General features: G+C 36.4%; 1 protein-coding gene across 17 annotated transcripts in view; it reads right to left on the reverse strand.

The window, feature by feature from the left end:
* SHOC2 (SHOC2 leucine rich repeat scaffold protein) overlaps window positions 1-26487 on the reverse strand; it is an 85424-nt gene that overhangs the window by 53273 nt on the left and 5664 nt on the right. For 14 of the 17 annotated variants that reach the window (XR_014068565.1, XR_014068564.1, XM_081540314.1 and 11 more), the window contains one exon: window positions 146-1069. Coding sequence is in view for 15 of the 17 variants with exons in the window: in XM_081540314.1 (XP_081396440.1) it covers window positions 146-848 (703 nt within the window). In the remaining 2 variants the exon portion in view is untranslated. Of the gene's footprint in view, window positions 1-145; window positions 1070-23864; window positions 24027-26487 lie in introns of all 17 variants that reach the window. The other 3 variants (XM_081540367.1, XM_081540389.1, XM_081540378.1) reach the window with 1 other exon arrangement.

A 26487-nucleotide genomic window follows, 5' to 3' on the forward strand; every position in this document is an offset into this window, starting at 1 on the left:
AAGCAAGCTAAAGACAGAACTTAGAAACCAACTATTTTTTTTTTTAGGCAAGTTATCAGATACTTTTTGATATGGAAAAGAACTCAACAAAACTATTTAGCATAATAAATACTATAAATAATAAAAGTAATGCAAGGCCTCTTACCAATTTCAGCAGGTAGTTGTTTGATTTTGTTCTCTCGAATGCTAAGCATGCTGAGTTTTGACAGGTTTTTGATGTCTTTTTCCACAGTAGTTATACGATTAAAGCGAAGGTAAAGAGTGGTGAGAGAATCTAGCCTATACACCACTGAAGGAATTTCTCTCAGTTTATTATGCCGTAAATCAAGCATCCGCAGCTTCTTCAAGTTATCAAGAGAGTCAGGCAAACTGGTAAGCGAATTTTCACTTAGAGCCAGTGTCATGAGATTTACTAGACAGCCCACTTCCGCTGGGAGGGACTGTAATTTGTTGCTATATAAATAAAGTTCTGTTAATTGAGTCAACTCCTTGATTGATGATGGCAATATGTGTATAGACCTCTTGGATAAGTCCAAACGCATCGAGTTCTCTTCCCGGCATTTGTTGAGCTCTTTAATCACCTCTGCATTGCTAGATTTTTTTCTAGTCCCAGGTGCTGGATTTGGCCGTTTGATCGTATTATCAACCGAAAATGCCACCCCTGGCTGGGCAGTACTGGAGTCCTTCTTTCCATCTTTGGCATCTTTCCCTTTGGTCTTAGGTTCTTTTTCTTTGCTCTCTTTCCCAAAACCTCCAGAGGCTTTTGCCTCCTTTTCTCTTTCCTTGGCTGATGGTGCTTTGGGATCTTTCTCTTTAGAGTCTTTTTCTTTTCCTAAACTACTACTCATGGTGACTCAAGCTAGAGCAAAACTACATGAACTCCTTTTATTTACCAACAAAAGAAATTCAAAGATGAAGAGACAAAGATCCTACACAGTCAAAAAAGGTGTTGGCTTGAAGAAGTAATCTCCATCTGTTACATGCTGGATCTAAAACCACTATGCCCATTTCTGATAACTCATTCCAACTGGTAAAATGGTGCTGGTCAATCAATGATTCATTAGAATTCCTGAAATATAATACAGAGAGAGTATTAAATTACTTTAGGTTATAATTTATGTTAAGTAAATTGGTGCTGCAAACAATCTTACTGACAATTTTGCTATTTTCCTATGATTTGAAACAGTAAATATTTATTAAACACCTTCTACTTTGCAAAACCCATTAAAAAACTATAAAAACTAATAAAGCAGGCTCTAACTTTGAGGAATTTACAATCTAACAGGAAGAGGTAAGATAGGAACAAGTAATCAAAGTGCAAAATTCTAAAGTGATGAAACATGGGGGAAATCACCACAGCAGCTAATGTCTAAGTGCTTTCTATGAACAAACACCATTGCAAGGAATTTACAAACATTAACTCTGTATCAGCCCTATGAGATAAATCCTTATCCCTATCTTACACACAGGGACAACTGAGGCACAGAAATATCTTTAAATAACTAGCTTTGCGATCTTGGCAAAGTAATGGAACTAAGATTCCAAAATGGTGGTACACTGCCTATAAGCCTAACTACTACAGTAAAACTGCTGTATCTGCAGCTAATTAACAAATCGTTTCAAGCAAAAGGAAAGACTTGAAAGGCAATAATGACAGAATACAGAGCAGTGGAGTAAAGGAACAAAATTGAAATACACATGGAAAACAGCAAATAAATCAGGAAAGGGGCTCTAAGGACCCCTTTAGAGAAACAATAACAGCAATCTCCATGAAGCCTATATTCTAGGAACTGAAAAGGTAGCTTCTTCAGTTGACAGTGAGAAGGATTAAGGGTTCTTAGAAGTAGAAAAAGTTCACTGGTAAAAATGACTGACCAAAATGATCCACAAAGGTTGAAAATACAAGGGGAGATGGAAGTAAGACAACACTAGGCTAATAAGATCTATTCTTGGTATAAGACTAGAATGATGATCATCACATTTAGTAATTATTTACTCAGAAAAACAGATCAATAAGCCATATATACTAAATATATTCCTTAGTCTTACCTTTAATGCATATGTGAAAGCTTTACAATACTGAATCTTAAATTACAATAAAAGACTTCTGATTCCATACAAGTTAGAATAATAATAATTCCATACAAGTTAGAAAAAATACTGTTTTTCACATTAATTGTAACTTAAAACGCTGACAAAACACATGAAGCAACTAGCAGAATATTCTGATAGATACATAAAAGAAGACAGACTGGTTAGTAAAGGACAGGGAAGCCTGGAGGGCTGCAGTCCATGGGGTCGCAAAGAGTTAGATATGACTTGGCGACTGAACAAGAAGAACTAAAGAACAAACAGAGATAAACAATACAATAACTGAAATGAAAAATACACTAGAAGAATCTACAGCTGAATAACTGAAGTAGAAGAACAGATAAGTGACATGGAAGACAGAATGGGGGAAATCACTGCCATGGAAAAGAAAAAATAAGAATAAAAAGAAATGAAGACAGTCTGAGAGACCTCTGGAACAACATTAAATGCACCAACATTCGCATTGTAGCGGTCCCAGAAGGAAAATAGAGAGAGAACAAACCTGAGAAAATATCTGAAGAGATAATAGCTGAAAATATCCCTAACATGGGCAAGGAAACAGTCACCCAAGTCCAGGAAGCTCAGAGTCTCAGGCAGAATAAACCCAAGGAAGAACATGCCAAGACACACAGGAGTTAAAGAAAAAAAAAATAAATTAAAAGCAACAAGAGAGAAATGATAAATAACATACAAGTGAATTTCCATAAGGTTATCAGCTGATTTCTCAGCAAAACTCTGCAGGCCCAAGGGGAGTGGCATGACATATTTAAAGCGATGAAAGGGAAAAACCTACAACCAAGAATATGCTAGGAGTTCCCTGGTGGTCCAGTGGCTAAGACTCTGCAATCTCAGTGCAGGGACCCAGGTTCGATCCCTGGTCAAGGATCTGGACCCCACATGTGACAACTAAAGATTTTACACGCCACAACTAAGACCTGATGCGGCCAAACAAATTAAAAAAAAAAAAAAAAAAAGAATACTGTATCCATCAAGGCTCTCAGTCAGATGTGACAGAGACATCAAATGCTTTACAAGCAAAACCTAACAGAATTCAGCACCACCAGACCAGCTTTGCAACAAATGATAAAGGAACTTTTCTAGGTGGGAAACAGACCAGCAAACTTAAAACAACCTTGCACATATATTAGACTGCTATATCAAAACCTCATGGGAACAAATCCCAAAACTACGATAAACAGACCAAAAAGAAAAAGCAGTCCAAACACACTAAAAATGGTCATTAAACTGAAAGAGAACAAAAGAGGAAGGGAAGAAAAAAGGCCTATTAAAAACAAACCTAAAACAAGTAAGAAAATGGTAGTAGGAACATATATACTGATAATTACTTTAAATGCAAATGGATAGCTATTCAATAGATGTAAAAAAATGAAATTAGAACACTCTTCATCATACACAAAAACAAGCACAAAATGAATGAAAGACCTAAATGTGAGACGAGACACTATAAAACTCTTACAGGAACACATAGGCAGAACACTTTCTGACATAAATTGCAGCAGTATCTTTTTCGATCCATCCCCCAAGAGTAATGGAAATAAAAACAAAAATGAACAAATGGGAACTAATTAAATGTAAAAGCTTTTGCATAACAAAGGAAACCATAAACAAAACAAAAAGACAACCCACAGAATTGGGGAAAATATTTGCAAATGACTTGACCAACAAGGGATTAGTTTCCAAAATTTACAAATAGTTCATGGGGCTTAACATCATCAAAACAACTCAATCAAAAAAGGGTATAAGACCTAAATAGACATTTCTCCAAAGAAGATATGCAGATGACCATGAGGCACATGAAAAGATGTTCAACATCACTAAGTATTAGAGAACTGCAAATCAAAACTACATTGAGATATCACCTCACATCAGTCAGAACAGCTATCATCAAAAAACCCACAAACAATAAATGGTGGAGAGGGTGCGGAGAGAAGGGAACTCTCCTACACTGTTGTTGGGAATGTAAACTGTATAGCCACTAGAGAGAACAGTATGGAGGTTCCTTAAAAAACTAAAACTAGAGCTACCATAAGATCCTACAACCCCACTCTTGGGCAAGCATTAGAGTCCAAAAGGACACAGGCATCCCGATTTCAGTGCTGTTTACAACAGCCGAGACATGGGAGAAACCTAAGTGCTCAACAACGGAGGACTGGATAAAGGAGATGTGGTATGTATAATACAATGGAATATCATCTAGCCATTAAAAAGAATGAAATAATGCCACTTGCAGCAGCAACATGGATGGATCCAGAAACTAAGTGAATTAAGTCAGAAGGAGAAAGCGAAATATGATACCACTTCAATGCAGAATCTAAAAAAATGATACAAATGAACTTATTTACAAAACAGAAACATCATATGTTGGGGGGGGAGTGTGGTGGAAAGAGACAGCTAGGGAGTTTAGGATTGACATGTACACACAGTTACATTTAAAATGGATAACCAACAGGAATCTACTCTGCTCAATATTATGTAACAACCTAGAACTGGACATGGAACAACAGACTGGTTCCAAATAGGAAAAGGAGTACGTCAAGGATGTATATTGTCACCCTGCTTATTTAACTTATATGCAGAGTACATCATGAGAAACGCTGGGCTGGAAGAAACACAAGCCAGAATCAAGATTGCCGGGAGAAATATCAATAACCTCAGATATGCAGATGACACCACCCTTATGGCAGAAAGTGAGGAAGAACTAAAGAGCCTCTTGATGAAGGTGAAAGAGGAGAGTGAAAAAGTTGGCTTAAAGCTCAACGTTCAGAAAACTAAGATCATGGCATCTGGTCCCAATACTTCCTGGGAAATAGATGGGGAAACGGTGGAAACAGTGTCAGACTTTATTTTTGGGGGCTCCAGAATCACTGCTGATGGTGACTGCAGCCATGAAATTAAAAGACGCTTACTCCTTGGAAGGAAGGTTATGGCCAACCTAGGTAGCATATTTAAAAGCAGAGACATTACTTTGCCAACAAAAGTCCGTCTAGTCAAGGCTATGGTTTTTCCAGTGGTCATGTATGGATGTGAGAGTTGGACGGTGAAGAAAGCTGAGCGCCGAAGAATTGATGCTTTTGAACTGTGGTGTTGGAGAAGACTCTTGAGAGTCCCTTGGACTGCAAGGAGATCCAATCAATCCATCCTAAAAGAGATCAATCCTGGGTGTTCATTGGAAGGTCTGATGTTGAAGCTGAAACTCCAATACTTTGGCCACCTCATGCGAAGGGTTGACTCATTGGAAAAGACCCTAATGCTGGGTAGGATTGGGGGCAGGAGGAGAAGGGGACGACAGAGGATGAGATGGTTGGCTGCATAACCGACTCGATGGACATGGGTTTGGGTAGACTCCAGGAGTTGGTGATGGACAGAGAGGCCTGGCGTGCTACAATTCATGGGGTCGCAAAGAGTCGGACACGACTGAGCGACTGAACTGAACTGAGACAGGAAAGCGTAGCTATATATATATATATATATATATATATATATATATATATATATATATATATATGTATAACTGAATCACTTTGCTGTACACCTGAAACTAACACAACATTTTCACCAACTATATTCCAATATAAAATAAAAAGTTTAAAAAGACAGAAAACATATAAACTGCAGAATGATAAAGAATGGTTCCATCTGTATAATGTTTCAATACATACAAATTAATATACATCGTTTGTGAACACATACATACATACATTTAGACACACACAAGATTGAGAAACACCAAATTTAGGATGGTGGTTTCTAAGCTGTGGTTCCAAGGTGGCTTCTAAGTTGCAGTTGTAAAGACAAGTAAGTAGAACACTAACCCAATGTTTGACCAGTGGATTTCAGTAGAGTCCAAAGTTATGTTTTCATTTTGAAGCAGATGAGCAAATGAACTCTGAGTCCTCTCCTGGCTGTATGAAAGATCTAGAAAGCTATCTTCTTCTAGTTATTAGAAGAATATTTATTTAACAAACAATGAGAAATAATACCTATCAAACTGATTTAAAAATTAAAAAAGAACTGTGCTGGTGAGGACACAGAGAAACTCTCATAGACTGCTGATGGGCATACAATCAAGTAAAGACTTTTTGAAAATGTGGCTTCTTCATAATATGATTAATTTGGCATTTTTTGTTTGAATAAAAATATAAATGTATGTGAGAGTTACATATCTGTGTAATAACACAGAAAAAAAATAAAAAGAATACACCCTCAAACTGTTCATTTAACTGCTTACCTCTCTCTCTGGAAAAAGATACTGGGTGATGAGAGAGAGAGACAAAAAAAAGAAATGTCAGGGAATGAGGTAAAGAAATTGAAGTTGAGACCAAATCATAAAGGGCCATGGATACTGAGCTAAATGAGTTTGGACTCTGCCACAAATTCTTCATCTAGGATCTAACACATACCACATGGAGAACACTGATGAAACAGATATGCACTTTGAGCCTGACTTATCAGGAAAGGAACTTATGTATCTACATCTGCCTCAGTAGTCTAGCAAATCTGTTACCAAGTCTTCAGTTAAACCCTTTCCCAAAAAGCAGATCTCCATTTCCTCTGCTTTTACCTGCCCAGTCCTAATGGTACAAGACTTGCTACCTTCGTTCAGATAGGTTGAGAAATTTATAAACTACTATCACACGATTATATTTGATTTCCAAAGTAACCCTCTGTTAAGCAGGGACCCCAGGAGTGTTACTCTCATTAACAGATGAGTTAACCAAGGTTTATGGAAGTTAAATTATCTGCGCAACAGCATGGTAGGAGTCTGACAATAATAATACTAGAGGTAGCAGCAGATAATGTTTATTTAGTACTTACTACTTGTCAGACACAGTGCTAAATGCTTTTAGCTCTTATCTCATGAGGTCCTTGCAACAATTCTGAGGCAGATTAACGTCCATTTATAGATAAGGAAACTAAGGCTCAAGAGTAATCAAACAACTTGTCAAAGATCACACAGAGCATAATTGACTAAGTCACAAGGCTAACACAGTTCCAACTCCAAAACCCATGTCGTAACACTATACCATTTCAGAATACATTAAATGGTTATACATAACCATGTAAATAATCAGGACTGACTCAGGAATCAAGGAAAATTTTTGATGGAGCAAGATTTTAAAAGGTAGGATTGCTTTCTATAGTCTGAAGAAACGCTAAATTAAAAAACCCAATACAGAAAATCTAAATATCTTCATAAAATTATTCTCGCTCCATATAGATCACACTAATAATTTACTAAGAAATCTGGCATTCAAATGAGAAACTTCTTCCAATAATGTATTATTATATGCCTAAATGCATAATTCATATAACTTTCAATTCAACAAGTTCAATTATTTTCTACTGAGTGGTATCTTCCTGAAAAGTATGATAAAAAGAATATATTTTATAAATTAATTTTAATTCAGTATCTTACAGTTTAACTCTACAACCAATTAGCTCCACTTTTCCATTAACAGAATATATAAATGTTCCAATAACTGACCACTAGAAAGTGATAACACAGCTCAATTTAGAAAAGAGCCTGACTCATACATCCGTGGCCCATGCACTAATTATTAAAAACTAGTACTGACTAGTCCCTTCTAGTAATAGTGTCATCAGTTCAGTTGAGTTCAGTTCATTCGCTCAGTTGTGTCCGACTCTTTGCGACCCCATGAATCGCAGCAAGCCAGGCCTCCCTATCCATCACCAACTCCCGGAGTTTACCCAAACCCATGTCCACTGAGTCATAGGATCCAGCAATCCCACTCCTGGGCATGTATCAGGAGAAAACCATAATTCAAAAAGATACACATACCCCGATGTTCATTGCAGCACTATTCACCCTAGTCAGGTCATGAAAACAATTTAAATGTCCATCAACAGAGAAGATGTAATATATATTACACAATGGAATATTACTCAGTCATAGAAAAGAATGGAAAATGCCATTTGCAGTGACATGGATGCAACTAGAGATTGTCATAGTGAGTGAAGTAAATCAAAGACAAACATCATATGATACTGTCTATATGTGGAACCTAAAAAAAAAAAGTACAAATGAACCTATTTAGAAAACAGAAATAGAGTCACAGATATAGAAAACAAACTTATTTTTACCAAGAGGGAAGTGGGGAGGGATAAATTGGGAGGTTGGGAGTGACATATACACACTACTATATATAAAATAGATAACTAAAAAGAGCCTACTGTATAGCACAGGGACCTCTACTCAATACTCAATAATAATCTATATGGGAATAGAATCTTAAGAGTGAATATGTGTGTACACATAATTGATTCACTTTGCTGTACAGCAAAAATTTATAGAACACTGCAAAGCAACTATACTCCAACACAAAATTTAAAAAGAGTACATGTTTATTTTTTAACTATTTTTCTCTTGCCTAGGATAAAGAGAATTATTCAAATAAGTGAGGGGGTGAACTGGATATTCAGAGACTTGAGCAGTTCTAGCTATATTACATTTGACTCACCTTATAACCTAACTCAGTCTCTATCCTGTACTCTAATGTTAAATGTAGATATCTGCTAGCTAATTTCTGATCTAAAGGAATTTGGTTAAAAGTACTATTGAAAAACATAGATTTTAAAGGGGGAACTATTTTACTTCAAGGATTCAAAGAGAATTCTTTGAGAATCTATACAACTCACTGCTACCTAAAAACAAACAGGAGAAGGGACTCAGTAGCAAAAACAGTAGATAACTGTAAAGAGTCTTCAAGGACAAAAATATATGACCAAGAATTAATACTGAGTTCTAACAATATAGTTCAGTATAAAAACAGGTAAATATTATTAAACATGTAAGAACTGAAGGAATGTTGTTCCTATGAATTGCTCTTGAAGAAAACACTAGTTATTATAATTCAAACATCCAAAAGATAAACAGAAAAACTATGACTTCCTGGGCCTTAGTGCCATCCACCAGTGGGCTAACACTAAGACTGGGACCCTGAGGCCCCACAGTCAGAGACTCCAGGATCCAGCTCTACCTACCAGAGGCTGGCACCAGCACCAGAACTCTGGCTCACCCACCATTGGACAGCACAAGCCCCAGGATCCCCTGGGCCTCAGCCCCACTCACCAGTGGGCCAACATCAGTTTCAGAACTATTGTGCCCCCACAGCCAGTCTGTAAAGATTCAGCCCACCCACCAGCAGGCCAGCACCACCACAGGACTCCTCTGTCCATGGAGCCAAATGTGCCAGGACCCAGCCTCACCTACCAGCTGCCAGTAGCCTCCACAAAAGGTGGGGCCTGGCAACCAACCAGGCTAGCCACATCTCAGTGTACCCACAGAAGGTAGCCCACCACAACACAAAGGCCAAAAGAACTCACACAGAGGACATTTTTGGAACTTAAATCTCTGGTGACTACAGGGGAGTGTGCTACTGGGAAGTATAAGACATTTTCTATATAAGGCCACTATTCCAAGATTAGGAAATGTAACCAACCTACTGAATAAATAGAAATAAAAGCAGGAACCTGGGATTCCCTAGTGGCTCAGTGGTAAAGAGTCTGCCTGCAATGCAGGAGAAGCAGGAGAAACAGGTTCGATTCCCCGGGCAGGAAGATCCCCTGGAGAAGGAAATGGCAACTCACTCCCGTGTTCTTGCCAGGACAATCCCATGGACATATGGGGTCACAAAGAGTCAGAGGCGACTGAGCACAAAAGCAGGCAAAATGAGGGGGAACAAGTTAAAACCCTAGAAGAAGAACTAAGTGGAGATAAGGAATCTACCCAATAAAGAGTACAAGGTAATGATCTTAGAAATGCTCAAAGAACTTGGGAGAAGAAGGAATAAACACAGTGAGATTTAACAAAGAGTTAGAAAATATAAAGAGCAACCAAACAGAGATGAAGAATACCATAAACGAAATAAATACATTAGAAGGAAATAACAGCAGATTAGATGATGCAAAGGAATAAAGGAGTGAGCTAAAAACAATAACAGAAATCACTAAACCTGAAAAGAAAAAAAGAATAAAAAGAAATACGGACAGTCTAAGAAACTCTAGGACAACATCAGCATACTAACATTCACATACAGGGATCCCAGAAATGTGTATGGGGTGGTGGGGACGGGAGGGACACAGAGAACATATCTGAGGACATAACAGTTGGAAACTTCCCTAACATGGGGAAGGAAACAAGACACCCAGGTCCAGAAAGCACAGAATTCCAAACAGGATTAATCAAAAGAGGACCACATCAAAGATACATGGTAATTAAAATAGCAAAAGTAAGAGATAAAGGGAGAATATTAAAAATAGCAAGGGGAAAGCAACAAGTTATATACATAAAACTACCAGCTGTTTTTCAGCAGAAACTCCACAGACCAGAAGAGAAAGAAAGGCATGATATATTTTAAAAAATGAAAGAGAAAAATCTACAATCAAGAATACTCTCCTGAGCAAGGCTTTCATTCAGATTTGGAGGAAAGAGCAAAAGTTTTACAAACCAGCAAAACCTAAAGAATTCAACACCACACAACTAGTTTTGTAAGAAATGTTAAAGAAAAGGCCACAACTAGAAATATGAAAATTACAAAAGGAAAAGTCTCATTAGTAAAGGAAAATACATAATAGACTGGTAAACCTTGTAGGAAGGTTAAAACACAAAAGTAGTAAATATCATCTGCTACAGTTTGGCTGGGAAGTTCTGATTCATCCACCATAGTCACAAGACATCGCACCTTTGGATTTCTATTAATTTTGGTCTTTACAAAATTCTCTTAATGGAAAAAATTTCAATTTCCTGGAAGACTGTAAAAGGCACCTGGAACAGTTCTTTGCTCAAAAAGATAAAAAGCTTTGGGAAGATGGAATTATGAAGTTGCCTGAAAAAAGGCAGAAGGTAGGGGAACAAAATGGTGAATAAATGGTTCTATAAAGTTCTTGGTGAAAATGAAAAATATGTCATTTACTTAAAAACTAAAAGAACTTTTTAGCCAACCCAATATATAGAGAACATTCCATCCATAAGTAGCAGAATAAGCATTCTTTTCAAGCACATATGGAACATTCTCCAGGACAGACTATAAGCTAGGCCACAAAAAAAAGTAAATTTAAGAAGACTAAAATTATATCAAGCAACTTTTACAATCACAAAGCTGTGAGAATAGAAATCAACAAGGGAAAAAACTGAAAAAAACACAAACACATGGCGGCTAAACACACTAAACGTGCTACTAAATAATCAATGGATCACTGAAGAAATCAAGGCAAAATCTTAAAAAAAAAAGAAAAAAACAGATAAATGAAAATACAATGGGCCAAAATCTATGGGACATACCAAATGCAGTTATAAGAGGGAGACAGTGATACAAGTGTATCTCAGGCAGCATTAATAATCTCAACAACCTAACCTTACACTTGAAGGAATTAGAAAAAGAAGAAATAACAAAAACCCATTGTCTGGTGGCTCAGATGGTAAAGAATCTGCCTGCAATGCATGAGACCCAGGTTCAAACCCTGGGTCAGGAAGATCCCCTGGAGAAGGGAATGGCAACCCATTGCAGTATTCTTGCCTCGAGAATCCCATGGACAGACAAGCCTGGCTGGCTACAGTCCATCAGGTTGCAAAGAGTCAGACGTAACTGAGCAACTAATACATACTTACTTAATATCAGCAGAAGCAAAGAAATCATAAAGATCAGAGCAAAAATACATGAAACAGAGACTAAAAAGCAAAAAAAAAAAAAAAAAAGCAATGGAAAAGATCAATGAAACTAAAACCAAGTTCTTTGAGAAGATAAAATTGCTAAACCTTTAGGCAGATTCATCAGAGAGGGCCCAAATAAATCAAATAAAAAATGGAAAAGACGTTACAACCAACACCACAAAAACAAATGATCACAAGAGATTACTATGAACAATCATGGTAATAAAATAGACAACACAGAACAAAAGGACAAATTCCTAGAAATGTACAATCTCTCACAACTGAATCAGGGAGAAACAGAAAATATGAACAGACTAATTATCAGGAATGATATCAAATCAGTAATCAAAAAATTCTCAACCAACTAAAGTCCAGAACCAGACAGCTTAATAGATGAATATTACCAAATATTAGAGTTTCCCTGGTGGCTCAAATGGTAAAGAATCACCTGTACTGCAGGAGACCCAGGTTCAATCCCTGGGTCGGGAAGATCTAGAGAAGGGAATGGCTACCTACTCTAGTATTCTTGCCTGGAGAATTCCATAGACAGAGGAGCCTGGTGGGCTCCAGTTCATGGGGTCACAAAGAGTCAGACATGACTGAGTGACTAATACTTTCACTTTCACAATACTTTATGCTGCTTTATACCTTTAAGTACACCTCAATAGTTATAGCTTGATCTGTATCTTAATCTCTTAGGTATAAAAGATGAGGAAATAAGCATAAAGCTATAATAAACAGATGAACGAAACACACTCATTAAAGGAAAAAGTCTAATATTAGATCACAAAATAAAACTGTGCACACTAGATTCACCCTCATCCTGTCCAAATGTGAAAGGACGAAAATGAAATACATGCAGATTCTGTATGTTCAAAATGACATAGGGATTATATTGGCACAAAGATATTCACTGTAGAACTATATATAAACAATAATATATTCAAATAATCTAAATGCCCATCACCAAGGCCATGGTTATATACACTGTTTTTTATTCAATGAAATACTCTGTAATTACTAAAAAGAATGGTCAACAATCATGTACTGGTATTACACAATTGAGACAGTAAAGCTTTCTGGGTAATAGTTAGAACTCTGTAGACAGACTGCTGGAGTTCAATTTCCAGTTCCCCAACAACCTAGCATTTTACTTAAAGTTTCTATGCCTCAGTTAATTTCTCTGTAAGAGGAGGATAAAATAATACTACATACCTCTCAAGATATGATATGAAGCTTGTGTGAAGATTAGTAATAAATACTAAAATTCTTGTTAAAACAGGCCCTAGAACATACAAAGCACTGCAAAAGTATTATATTAATTATAAATAAGTGAGAAAAACCCAGCTGTAGAACAGCATATTGTGCTACCATTTATGGGAAAATATATATATAAATATATGCTTACATGTACAAAATACAGAGGTACACACAAAACTGATAGTGGTTTTGTAGGAAAGAAAACTAGGCAGAAGTCTCACAGTAGGAGAAAGATCTGTCTGTATCTTTTGGACTCTGTATCATAAGCATATATTGACCAGACAGAAATCAGTACTTAAATTACCCTTAAAAATCTTAATGAATCTAAGATAACTGAACACAGTGCCATTTTTTTTATTATTATTTCTCTGACCACTCTGCCTAAGGTACATTTACTCAGATCAAAGGTTACAAACAGCAAACTCTCAGAGACAAATTTATTTCTTCAAAGTATCTATGAAAGCTCAAATATTTAATATGTTACTGTATAATATACAAAAGGAATTTATCTTTGGAGACAACATTACAAATACAAATGTCAAAAAAGTGTTCAAAGAAATGTGCATATAAATACCAAAACATTAGAAATAACCTATATGCACATCAACAGTATCAATAAATTATGGTGCCACACAATGGAGTATCATTCAGACATTTAAAACGATAGCACACACACATAAATTTAGGTATAAAATTACAATTTTGCACATAAATGATAAACAGTAAATTATGGACTCTTCAAAGTTCCTTGGACTGCAAGATCAAACCAGTCAATCTTAAAGGAAATCAACCCTGAATATTCACTGGAAGGCCTGTTGCTGAAGCTCCAATACTTTGGCCACCTGATATGAGAAGCCAACTGCAAAAGATCTGGATGCTGGGAAAGACTGAAGGCAAAAGGAGAAGGGGGCAGTGAAGACAAGATGGTTAGATAGCATCACTGACTCAAACAGACATGAATTTGAGCAAACTCTGGGAGACAGTGAAGGACACATGGGGTCAGAAAGAGTCAGACACAACTTAGCAACTGAACAACACCAACAACAAACTATGGACTCTTTCTACACAAGAACACAGATATCCTTCATTCCTTTTCATTGTTATAATTTGTGGTATGACTACACCATAATTTACTTAACCATTCTCTTATCAACTGACATTTAGGTTATTTCTATTTGCCTTCTGGGGAGGGGGTAGCACAAATAATGCTTCATTGAACATAAATCTTTATATACAGGAACCAGTATTTCCGTAAGGCAGGGTCCTGAAAGCAGAACTGTTTGGTCAAAACTAAAGTGCATTTGAAATACGTATGCTAGTGTTAGTTGCTCAGTCGTGTCCAACTCTTTGCAACCCTCTGGACCGTAGACCGCCAGGCTCTTTGGTCCATAGAATTTTTCAGCAAGAATACTAGAGTGGGTTGCTAGTCCCTTCTCCAGGAGATCTTCCCAATCCAAGAATTGAACCCTGGTCTCCTGCATTGTAGACAGATTCTTTACCGGTTGAGCTACCAGGGAAGCACTAAAATATGTATAAGTAGTTCTAAACCATCTTCTTCCAAAGAGACTGCATAAATCTACACTCTTTCAATCTTGACAATCATTATTCTTTCTCATTTTTATCAATCTGATGTATGAAAAATGACATATTATCTAATCTATATTTCTTTGATTAGTGACGGTGAAGAAATCTTTCCATTCTTCCACTGTTTGTGGTATTCAGGCAAAATATGGACCATAGCTACCTTATGTATAATACTCATTATGGTTTTAATTTTTCTTAATTTGCCAATATTTAATCATTGGAGGAGAAGGAAATGGCAACCCACTCTAGTATTCTTGCCTGGAGAATCCCAGGGACAGAGGAGACTGGTGGGCTGCCGTCTATGGGGTCGCACAGTGTCAGACACGACTGAAGCGACTTAGCAGAAGTAGCAATCACTGGAAGTTTCACATACAAATTCAGACTACTACTTCTCATTTAAAAAAACTTTTAAAATGTGGGCATCACTGGGTCAACATTTATTAATGACAAAAACCAACTATTGGTGAATAGAAGTTGTGCCCACACAGTGCTCTCCAACTCAACAATCTCATATATAATCCCTACTGAGTTCACTCATTTATGTTACCTGCCTGATCTCTTGCAGGAACTTAAGTTTAGCATTCCATTACTATTGAGTTACTTGGCTATATACTAGTTATGAGAATTCTTCCTATGAAGGATATATATATGTGTATGTGTGTGGCGGTGTGTGTGCACATATAGTTAATTATATATATATATATATAAAGTATTTCCTGTCTCAATTTTTTAACTTAATGATACTGTTCATATATACATATATATAAATCATAAAGTCTTAATCAAATATCAATGTTTACCCTTGGTTATAAGAATGGTTTTCACTATTTATCTTTGTATCATTTTTTTTAATATATACAAGAAGAATTCCCTCCTTTTATAATCAGTGATGGGGGAAAGAAAAAGCTATTTTCATTTTGAAACAGAGAATGATAGTTTGGTTATGTTCACTTTTAAAATGACAAAGAAAACTCTAATATATGATACCAGAGGAGGGCAACATAATAATCAAACCCATTTAAATTAGTCCACAATAGCTCATGAAGAACCAAATACAGCCAATACTTCAGATTTGAACTGTAATGTACACTGCTTTTACAAGAGATATTCAAAAGTGCCTGGAGTGATCTGATTCATATTGAAGTTATAAAACCAAATTTTTGAATACTGGCAGTTCAGAAACCAGCTTTTTCTCCAATTATGAATATTTCAATTTTCATAAATATAAAAACTATAGTTTCATTCATTCAACATTTAAAACATACTAAATGCCATGAACTGCACAAGATGCCAAGTATGCAATCATAATAAAGCATATTATCCTTACCTGTAAGCTAACAAACAAGTGTAAAGGCAAAAACAGTGTGGTAGGAGCTGTTGAAGCACAAAGGCACTTATGAGCCTTGGAAAGGCTTCTTCTTAAAGAGACAACACCTAAGGAGAGATCAACTAAACAGTGGGAGAGGGCCAGAAATCCTAAAGTCATACTGACTCCTCTCTCTCCTTCATCTTTCATATCGTAACAATCACTAAATCCTACTCGTTCCTCCCATAAAATTACTCCTGACTCTTCACTACCCTAAGCCAGGTACATTGAACACTCTCCTGTAATAGCTTTGTAACTGGTCTCAAGCATCCACTCCCCACCTTATTCTTAATCTAATCACTACATTGTAATTAGAGGAATCTTTCAAATACTCAGGGATTCCCTGGTGGTTCAAATGGCAAAGAGTCTGCCTGCAACGTGGGAGACCTAGGTTCGATCCCTGGGTTGGGAAGATTCACTGGAGAAGGAAATGGCAAAGTACTCCAGTATTCTTGCCTGGAAAATCCCATGGATGAAGGAACCCGGCAGGCTACAGTCCATGGGGTTGCAAAGAGTTGGACACGACTGAGCCACTTCACTTTCTTTCTTTTCAAATACTCAAATCTAATCAACCAACTGTCCAAATTAAAACACCTGGATGGGAGAGGGGGTGGTCCCACAAACATAGCCATCAGGATAAAATGCAAAATTCTTAGCAATAATTCTCAAGCCTTTCATGATCTGGCCCCTGAATTCAGCCACAACTCCAACATTCCCCACCTTGTCCTCTGGTCACATACACTTCTTTCCAATCCCCTAAGTCCTGCTAGCTCTTATCCCTGACTTTACATGAGCTACTTCATTTGATCAGAAACCAGCATAAAATGATCTCAGTTCGTTTCCAAGGCAAACAATTCAATATCATAGTAATCCAAGTCTATGCCCCAACCACTATGCTGAAGATGAATTGGATTGGTTCTATGAAGATCTACAAGGTCTTCTAGAACTCAAACCAAAAAAAAAAAAGGTATCCTTTTCATCATGGGGACTGGAATGCAAAAGTAGGAAGTCAAGAGATACTTGGAGTAACAGGCAAGTTTGGCTTTGGAGTACAAAATGAAGCTGGGCAAAGGCTAACAGAGTTTTGCCAAGAGAACGCACTGATCATAGGAAACACCCTCTTTCAACAACACAACAGACAATTCTACACATGGACATCACCAGATGGTCAATACCAAAATCAGATGGATTATATTCTTTGCAGCCAAAGATGGAGAAGCTCTATACAGTCAGCAAAAACAAGACCAGGAGCTGACTGTGGCTCAGATCATGAACTCCTTCTTGCAAAATTCAGACTGAAATTGAAGAAAGTAGGGAAAACCACTAGACCATTCAGGTATAACGTAAATCAAATCCCTTATGATTATACAGAGGAAGTGACAGATAGATTCAAGGGATTAGATTTGATAGAGTGCCTGAAGAACTATGGATGGAGGTTTGTGACACTCTACAGGAGGCAGTGATCAAAACCATCCCCAAGAAGAAGAAACGCAAAAAGGCAAAATGGCTGTCTGAAGTGGCCTTACAAATAGCTGAGAAAGGAAGAGAAGCGAAAGGCAAGTGAAGAGGAAAGATATACCCAACTGAATGCAGTGTTCCAAAGAATAGCAAGGAGAGATAAGAAAGCCTTCTTAAATGAACCATGCAAAGAAACAGAGGAAAACAATAGAATGGGAAAGTCTAGAGATCTCCTCAAGAAAATCAGATACCAAAGGAACATTTCATGCAAAGATGGGCACAATAAAGGAAAGAAACTGTATGGACCCAACAGAAGATATTACGAAGAGGTGGCAGAACTGTACAAAAAAAGTCTTAATGACCCGGATAACCACGATGGTATGGTCACTCATCTAGAGCCAGACATCCTGGAGTGTGAAGCCAAGTGGGCCTTAGGAAGCATTACTATGAACAAAGCTAGTGCAGTTGATGGAATTTCAGCTGAGCTATTTCAAATCCTACAAAATGATGCTGTTAAAGTGCTGTACTCAATATGCCAGCAAATTTGGAAAACTCAGCAGTGGTCACAGGACTGGAAAAGGTCACTGCAATGCCAAAGAATGTTCAAACTACCTCACAATTGCACTCATTTCACATGCTAGCAAGGTCATGCTCAAAATCCTTCAAGCTAAGCTTCAACAGTACATGAACAGAGAATTTGCAGATGTACAAGCTGGATTTAGAAAAGGCAGAGGAACCAGAGATCAAACTGCCAACATCTGTAGGATCATAAAAAAAGAGAATTCCAGAAAACCATCTACTTCTGCTCCACGGACTATGCTGAAGTCTCTGACTGTATGGATCACAACAAACTGTGGAAAATTCTGAAAGAGATGGGAATATTAGAACACCTTACCTGTCTCCTGCGAAATCTGTATGCAGGTCCAAAAGCAACAGTCAGAACTAGACATGGAAAAACAGACTAGCTCAAAATTGGGAAACGAGTATGTCAAGGCTGTATATTATCACCCTGCTTATTTAACTTATATGCAGAGTACATCATGGGAAATGCTGGGCTGGATGAAGCACAAGCTGGAATCAAGATTGCCGGGAGAAATATCAATAACCTCAGATACGCAGATGACACCACCCTTATGGAAGAAAGCAAAGAAGAACCAAAGAGCCTCTTGATGAAAGCAAAAGAGGAGAGTGAAAAAGCTGGCTTATAACTCAACATTCAAAAAACTAAGATCATGGCATCTGGTCCCATCCGTTTATGGCAAATAGATAGGGAAACAATGGAAACAGTGACAGACTATTTTCTTGGGCTCCAAAATCACTGTGGATGGTGACAGCAGCCATGAAACTAAAAGACACTTGCTCCTTAGAAGAAAAGCTATGATAAATATAGACAATATATTTATAAAGTATAAAATATTTGTATTTTATATATTTATCAGTATATTTATATTTATGACTTTGCTGACAAAAGTCCTTCTAGTCAAAGCTGTGGTTTCTCCAGCAGTCATGTATGGATGTGAGAGCTGGACCATAAAGAACACTGAGCCATGAAGAATTGATGCTTTTGAACTGTGGTGTTGGAGAAGACTCTTGAAGAGTCCTTTGGACAGCAAGGAGACCAAATCAGTCCATCCTAAAGGAAATCAGTCCTGAATATTCACTGGAAGGACTGATGCTGAAGCTGAAGCTTCAATACTTTGGCCACCTGATGCGAAGAACTGACTCACTGGAAAAGACCCTGATGCTGGGTAAGATTGAGGGCAGGAGAAGGGGGGGACAGAGGATAAGATGGTTGGATGGCATCATCGACTCAATGAACATGAGGTTGAGCAAACTCAGGGAGATAGCAAAGGACAGGGAAGCCTGGCGTGCTACAGTTCATGGGGCTGCAAAGAGTCGGACACAACTGAGCGACTGAACAACAACAACAGAAACAGGTTTACAGTTCTTCACCGAGCTAGCTCCATGCACCCTTTAGATCTCAGTTTAGAGATCAGGAAAATCTTTCCTGACTACTCAAAGGCATTTCTGAATACTGTCTCCCCTCTCTGTGCTCCCACTTAAAACTTTCCCTATCAGAATATTTTTCACACTGTATCATACTTGTCAGATTAGCTATTTCACTCCCTCATTTAAAGCAGAGGGAAAACAGGGAGCCTACTGTCTTTTTCACAGCTTCATTCTAATAGTTATAAACTATACCTAACAGTTTAATTTATTGAAAAAATTAAAAGTATTTGTTAACTTGGGCTTTACCTACCCTACTAAATAGCAGCCTTCCTACAGTTTTACTCTCAAGTACTTTACAACTTCAAAAATATTAGGAACTTTTTTATTAAGCACACCATAAGCATGTAGTAAACACTTGCTGAAACCAGTTGAACAATAAGCAAAGACAAAATCTTGTCTCATTGCATATTTCCCTATACTCTACTTAAAATTAACTCTATATCACTCAGATTTTTTAATAACTAAAATGGCAAGATTGCAACTATTTTCCTTTGTTTATAAAGATTTGAAATGCTCTTTATATTCTTTTACTAGTTTAAAGAAATAAACTGCTCTCCCCTCCAAATCACATAAAGCTATGTATTTTTGTAATTCAAATTAAAAAAGCAATCTTCAAAACTGGAAGACCAAAGATTGAGAAAGTACCCAAAATTAACATGTTCAAGGGAATGTTATTGTTCAGACAGAAATGGAAAAACACTGCCTTAAGCAGCATGAATGAACATGATGCAAGAGTTAATTTTCATGTAGGCTAAAGAAATAGCTTTAAGTAAATAAATAAATAGTTCTATATTGCTATGCTATGCTAAGTCGCTTCAGTCGTGTCCGACTCTGTGCGACCCCATAGACGGCAGCCCACCAGGCTCCGCCCTCCCTAGGATTCTCCAGGCAAGAATACTGGAGTGGGTTGCCATTTCTTTCTCCAGTGCATGAAAGGGAAAAGTGAAAGTGAAGTCGCTCAGTCGTGTCCGACTCTTAGCGACCCCATGGACTGTAGCCTACCAGGCTCCTCCATCCATGGGATTTTCCAGGCAAGAGTACTGGAGTGGGGTGCCATTGCCTTCAGTCCATGTTAATTAGAATCAAGGCAAGAATGCATAACTCATAGCATCTCTAAATTCATTCATTCAACATTTTCCCCCCTTTGCTAAAGAGGCAAGATGAAATAGCTTGGACTAATACGTACGGAAACTAAATTTTATACAGTAACAAATACATGAGTTTTTTCAAGAAATCTGGTATTCCTTCTTATGGGAAAGCACAAGATTTGTTATGTAATTCTGATTCTGAGCAAACAAAAGTTTTGAGCAAAGAACTGAAAATCTCTGTTTACTCAACCTAAAAGTCAAGTCATAATTGAGATTACAGCTCTCTTGTACAACACTTCATTATATACATAAATTGTAAGATTCTCCAGCAAAATAAAAGGAAGAGGTGGGATAGGGGGAATTTAAATGTCTCAATATAACTAAGATATAATAATAAATGTCATATCTTGATCAAACTTAATCTGAAAAGTTCTTACGCCACACAGTCTAAAAAAAAAAAAAAAGATTTGTCTGTGAATATTTGCTTCAACAGCCTTTCTTTCCCAGGAACTCAAAACATGTCACACAGAACCTAAGTATTCTCAAAGAACACTTTACTCTTCATTTAACATGGGCTAACTGGCAATAAATCAAAAAGTTGGTTACCTAATTATCAGTGTAAAGCAAACGAGATAAAATGCAATCGCTATCTTAGGTTATATGCACTAAGGTGACTACAGTATTTAAAAAGTATTTTCAACTTAGAATTTGATTTTCAGTACTTTTAAGCTAAAAATTAATCTCGTTTAATTGCTTTTTGTGGGTATAAACCCACACATTCCTTCACTAGATCTTATCTGATCATAAAGTCTGTCCATTACTCATTCTATAAACTATCAGAAACTGTCAGGAAAAAAATATAAACAAAAAATAAATTTACTACACATAGCAAGATTAGAGGAGTGTGGTCTCAAGGCAGGTATATTACATTTAAGAGTCAGTATTTAATAACTTGCCTGTATTATAAAACAAAGTTTTTCTCATATTCATACAGTTTACTTTTTAGATTATTTAGATGAAGACCAGTATGCTCAGTTAGTTATTTATCTACTCATCCTAACAGCTCTTACAACAGGATTTACATCGTGCATTTGGGGCCTTAATAATATAATCTCATTATCTCTGTATTACATTTTAAAAAATATCCCAAAGCAAAAGTCTTCCTCATACAAGATCAAAAGAAAAACATGGAACAGTCAACCCCAATTTAACTTAAGATTAATAAAGATTTTCTCCCATCAGAACCTACTCTAAATATGGAAAGGCAGCCCGTGCTTATAGATTTGAATAATATTAAAAAAAAAATTTGTTTGTAATTTAACATATTAAATCTAACCAGTTCCCAACTGGTTAGATGTACTATCTACTATTGTGTGACTATAATTGCAAAATATGAGTCCCACATAGTTTACAGAAGCTTCAATGTAAAAAATCCTTACATCACAAAAATGTAAATAATTTAGTAATTTGCAGGTAGCAATTGATTTATTATTTAAATTATGCCAGGGGAAAAAAAAATTATTTGGCCATACTTAATTTCAATTTCTCTCAGAAGCAACTCAAATATTATCAAATTGTCAGTTATAAAAGCTGGATATGGTATGATCAGAAAAAAGATGTGTCAATTAAGAAGTTATTTTTATTTTTACATATGATCTACCTTTGTGGATTATTCATTTTCAAAGAATTTGAACATAATGGGCTTCCCCGGTGGCTCAGCTGGTAAAGAATCTGCCTGCAATGCAGAAGACCCTGGTTTAAATCTTGGGTCGGGAAGATCCCCTGGAGAAAGGATAGGCTACAACTTCAATTATATGAAACTTAATTTTAACTTTCTTTGATAAAACAAAAATCTTCAAGATATTACTACAGGGTCATTATAAAAGTATCAATTAGCATAATGTGTGTGTGTGTGTGTATGAAAATATCAGGTATAAGTGAGCTCCAGTTGAAAAAAGGCCAGATAAGTTTATTTTTGTATGCTTTGCATGCGGATAATTAGTTATGCATTAAAGCATTACTCACAGAGCTAACACTATAAAAACTACATAGCTGACTTTTAAGGCAAATTTATTAAGTCCTTCCTTTTTCATATCCCAAAATCTTTAAACTGAAACATTTAACTCTAAAATCCATTTGCCTGAGAACAATAATTAGTGTAGATAACTCAGTCCCTTTTTTAATTAACAAAATAAGCTAGTAAAAAGTATGTTTTATATAATGCCTTGACAGTATACTATCCTGAACAATGGGTATAAACTAGTTTCATACTTTACAGTTAGTTTCTAATCAGTTTCAGTATCTGTTTCTCACAGTCTGATAAAATGCTGCAACATTAGGGTTGCACAACATTCTGGGGGAAATGTATAAAATTATTTACATTGAAATACTTAAGTCCTGTACACAAGCATCATGACAATTTCACAAGAGTTGTCAAACTTTTTAAATAAAAATATTAACACATTTTAATAGAATTTTTAAGTGTTTGTTTCAAAAACTGTGACTCCATTTTAAAGAATCATTGTTCTCAAGCCCCAAAACAATTTTTGTTTTTCATGCCTTATTTGCAACCTAAAACATTAACTGATTTATGTTACTCACTCACCCACTGACCATCATTGTATCTGATCATCTTAGGTCTTTCCTGCCCAATCCAAAGCCCCATACAGTCTCACGTTCTGGATCTTCAATACACTTCGTTCTTGTCCTAATACTCATGTTCTGTGTGTACTACTATAAGCTATTATATAACAGGAGGTGGGATAAATTAAAAAATACTGCAGCACTATAAGCCATTTAGCATGCTGAGTTTTGACAGTTGTTTAGTGGGTGTTCTGAAACTAGGCCATATTTCTAGTATTAAGAATTTCAAATCCCTACTTCCAAAGTACAGAAATAAATGTTTTCAAGATTAAATCATAAAACCTTACTATTTTAAGCTGCCTGGTATATAAGTATCCCATTTCTATGACTTTAAAACTGTAATTAACACATGGTAGATAAACCAATATTTGTTTTAGCAACAAAATAAGAAATAACTAGCTCTTTTACCTATCCTTATATAGTCAGAGAACTCAATAGATTACAAAACTAAGACAAAATAAATTTATGTGAACCAGAACTAAAGCCCTTTAAGTGAAATATCAAATTCTTTATTCCAGAAGACATAAAAAACAAAGTTGAATTAAAAATAATCTATTTCAGGTTATCCAAGCTGCTACATTCTACAGACTTCTAAAACAAGTAATTATGACCTCCAACGTAATTTTTCCAGTCTAGCTTACCAAAAATGCCAAAAATAAACAATAAAACTTACTCTTTCAGGACTTCCCTCATAGCTCAGTCAGTAAAGAATCTGCCTTCAATGCAGGAGACCCAAGTTCGATTCCTGAGTCGGGAAGATCCTCTGGAGAAGGAATTGGATACCCATTCCAGTATTTTCGCCTGGAGAATCCCATGGACAGAGGAGCCTGGCAGGCTACAGCTCATGGGATAGCAAAAGTCGGACACAACTTAGCGACTAAACCACTACTCTCTTTAGCAGTTTAAAAATTACTTTATGTCATTTTGTCATATCACCGCAACAGGTATGTTTTCATTCAAAACTGACAAACCTGTTGTTACCAGTTTTACATATTTCATACCTCAGTACACAAAGAAACACATGGTAGGTATAAAATCCAAAAGCTTTTAAGGCAGTAATAATATACTGCACTAAATCAGGACTTTCAATCATTTGCTTCAACTTAATTTTACTTAATAAATACTTATAATACCTACTATGTTTCATCTCATTAAGCAAATCTTCCCAGTAACAAAAGGCTAACATTAAAACTCTTAATTGTTATCATTTTAGATGCAAACCTTTCTGAAATATAATACCTGCTCCTGTGTCATCTTTATCAAAATTTACCAACAGCAATTAATATCTTTGTCACGATCTTACATCATTTTTGCTATACTATTCTACATATAAAACAAATGGCATCTTAAAAGATTTTAAGTATTTATCACATTAATTTGCCTTAAACTGCTATATTTTTTAATGTCTTACATCTGCTTTTTAAGTCCTTTACCCTTGCTCTTATTTTCAACTTTCATATGGCCTCTAGGAGTACCCTAGACCTTTCTACATTTGGCTACCAAACTTGAAAATAATTGTATATTATAAAAGTTTAAAGAGCCCTCAATTAAGGCCTAGGGGGTTCTAAGAGCAGAAAATGTGTTTAAGAGCAAAAGCACTATAATATCTCTTTGTCCTTTTTAGTGGCCTGTTTGTTTGGGGGCCCTAGACAAATTTTCTATTAGAAGCCTTACAAGGTCAAGACATTGTGTATCGGAGAAACGGTAGTAAAGAGCACAGAAATACTTGATGCTCATCATGAAGCTTACAGTATCACAAAAGGGACAAGACATTAAACACATCATTACAAAAATGATGAGTATTATAAAAAGGAAATAACAGGTGGGAGACCTTAAAACAGGAGAATCTAACTAGAGATCAAAGGCCTCCCCAAGGATGTGATATTAGGGCCTGACCAGCAATTAGGTTAGCCAGGTGAAGAGAGCATGGGGTTGTAACATTTATAATGGGAACTGCTAAAATGTGAAACATTTAAAAAGGAATTTCTCAGATTTCTATAATGAAAATAACAGGAAAGATTGCTGTGCTTAGTTGCTGAGTCGTGTCTGACTCTTTGTGACCCCATGGACTATAATCTGCCATGCTCTTCTGTCCACGGGGATTCTCCAGGAATTCTGGAGTGGGTTGCCATACTCTCCTCCAGAGGATCTTTCCAACCGAGAGATCAAATCCAGGCCTCCCACATTGCAGGCCGATTCTTTAATGTCTGAGCCACCAGGGAAGCCCAACAATACTGGAGTGGGTTACCTATCCCTTCTTCAGGGGATCTTCCCGACAGGAATAGAACCGAGGTCTCCCATACTGCAGGCAGATTCTTTACCAACTGAGTTATCAGGGAAGCCCCAACAGGAAGCATTAAAAAAAGGCAAATATGAGAATGTTTTAAAATGGGAAACTACGGCACTTTGGGAGGGCCGAAGGTCCTTCATTTCATCCTCAAATAAGTATTAAATCACACTGCATGAAAAATTACTTTTTAACAGTCAAGTTCAGAGAACTTTTAAATCTTAAAAAGATTTAAAGGCATACAAAGACTTCTAGCAGGCTACCAGGATATAACTACTGATCATACAGTCTGACTTTTAAGCAAAGAGTGGCACTGTGAAGTAAGTATGGAAAGAGGCTATTTTTAATGTTCTCAGAAAAGTGCATTTTAAATATCTGCAAAATAACTCACCATGAGTTCTAAGGAAGGAAATTCATAAATGTTACTCTTAACATGATACATAAAGGCTGAAAAAATATATTTAAGTATGATATGAGAAAAATATATTTAAATATGATTTTGAAACATTTTATCATTATCCAAGTTCCATGCTTCAGAATTATTCCACATTAGGCTGATATGTTCTTCTATTTAACTATGAAAATATACTTAGTTAAAAATTTTAAATAATAATTTGGAGCAGATTCGTAACATTAGTGCAAATCCATAGTTCAAGCCCCAAATTAAATGAGGCACAAAAGGCATACAATCTCTAAAAATAACTTTAATGAAAGCCTACTGTATCACTTAAAATATGAACATTAAGTCATAGATGGACTCCAAATTGTTATTCCCTGCAATTCTCCAAATGGACCTTAACATCTATAACTTCTATGCTTTTTCTACCCTCCATTTATCCAACTTGTCTTCAAGAGTTAGTTCAGGTTGTATCCTTCAGTAAGTACTGCTGATTATACATGCAGTCTGAATTAATTCATCTGAGTTCTTCAGTGTATACTTCTATCAAAGCACTTGTCACACTGCAAAACAATTAACTACTGTTTGTCCCCTTCAGGCAACAAACCATGA

The sequence above is a fragment of the Giraffa tippelskirchi genome, chromosome 2 (genome assembly GCF_054371585.1).
Source record: "Giraffa tippelskirchi isolate mGirTip1 chromosome 2, T2T-mGirTip1v1.2.pri, whole genome shotgun sequence".
NCBI classification, from domain to species: Eukaryota; Metazoa; Chordata; class Mammalia; order Artiodactyla; family Giraffidae; genus Giraffa; species Giraffa tippelskirchi.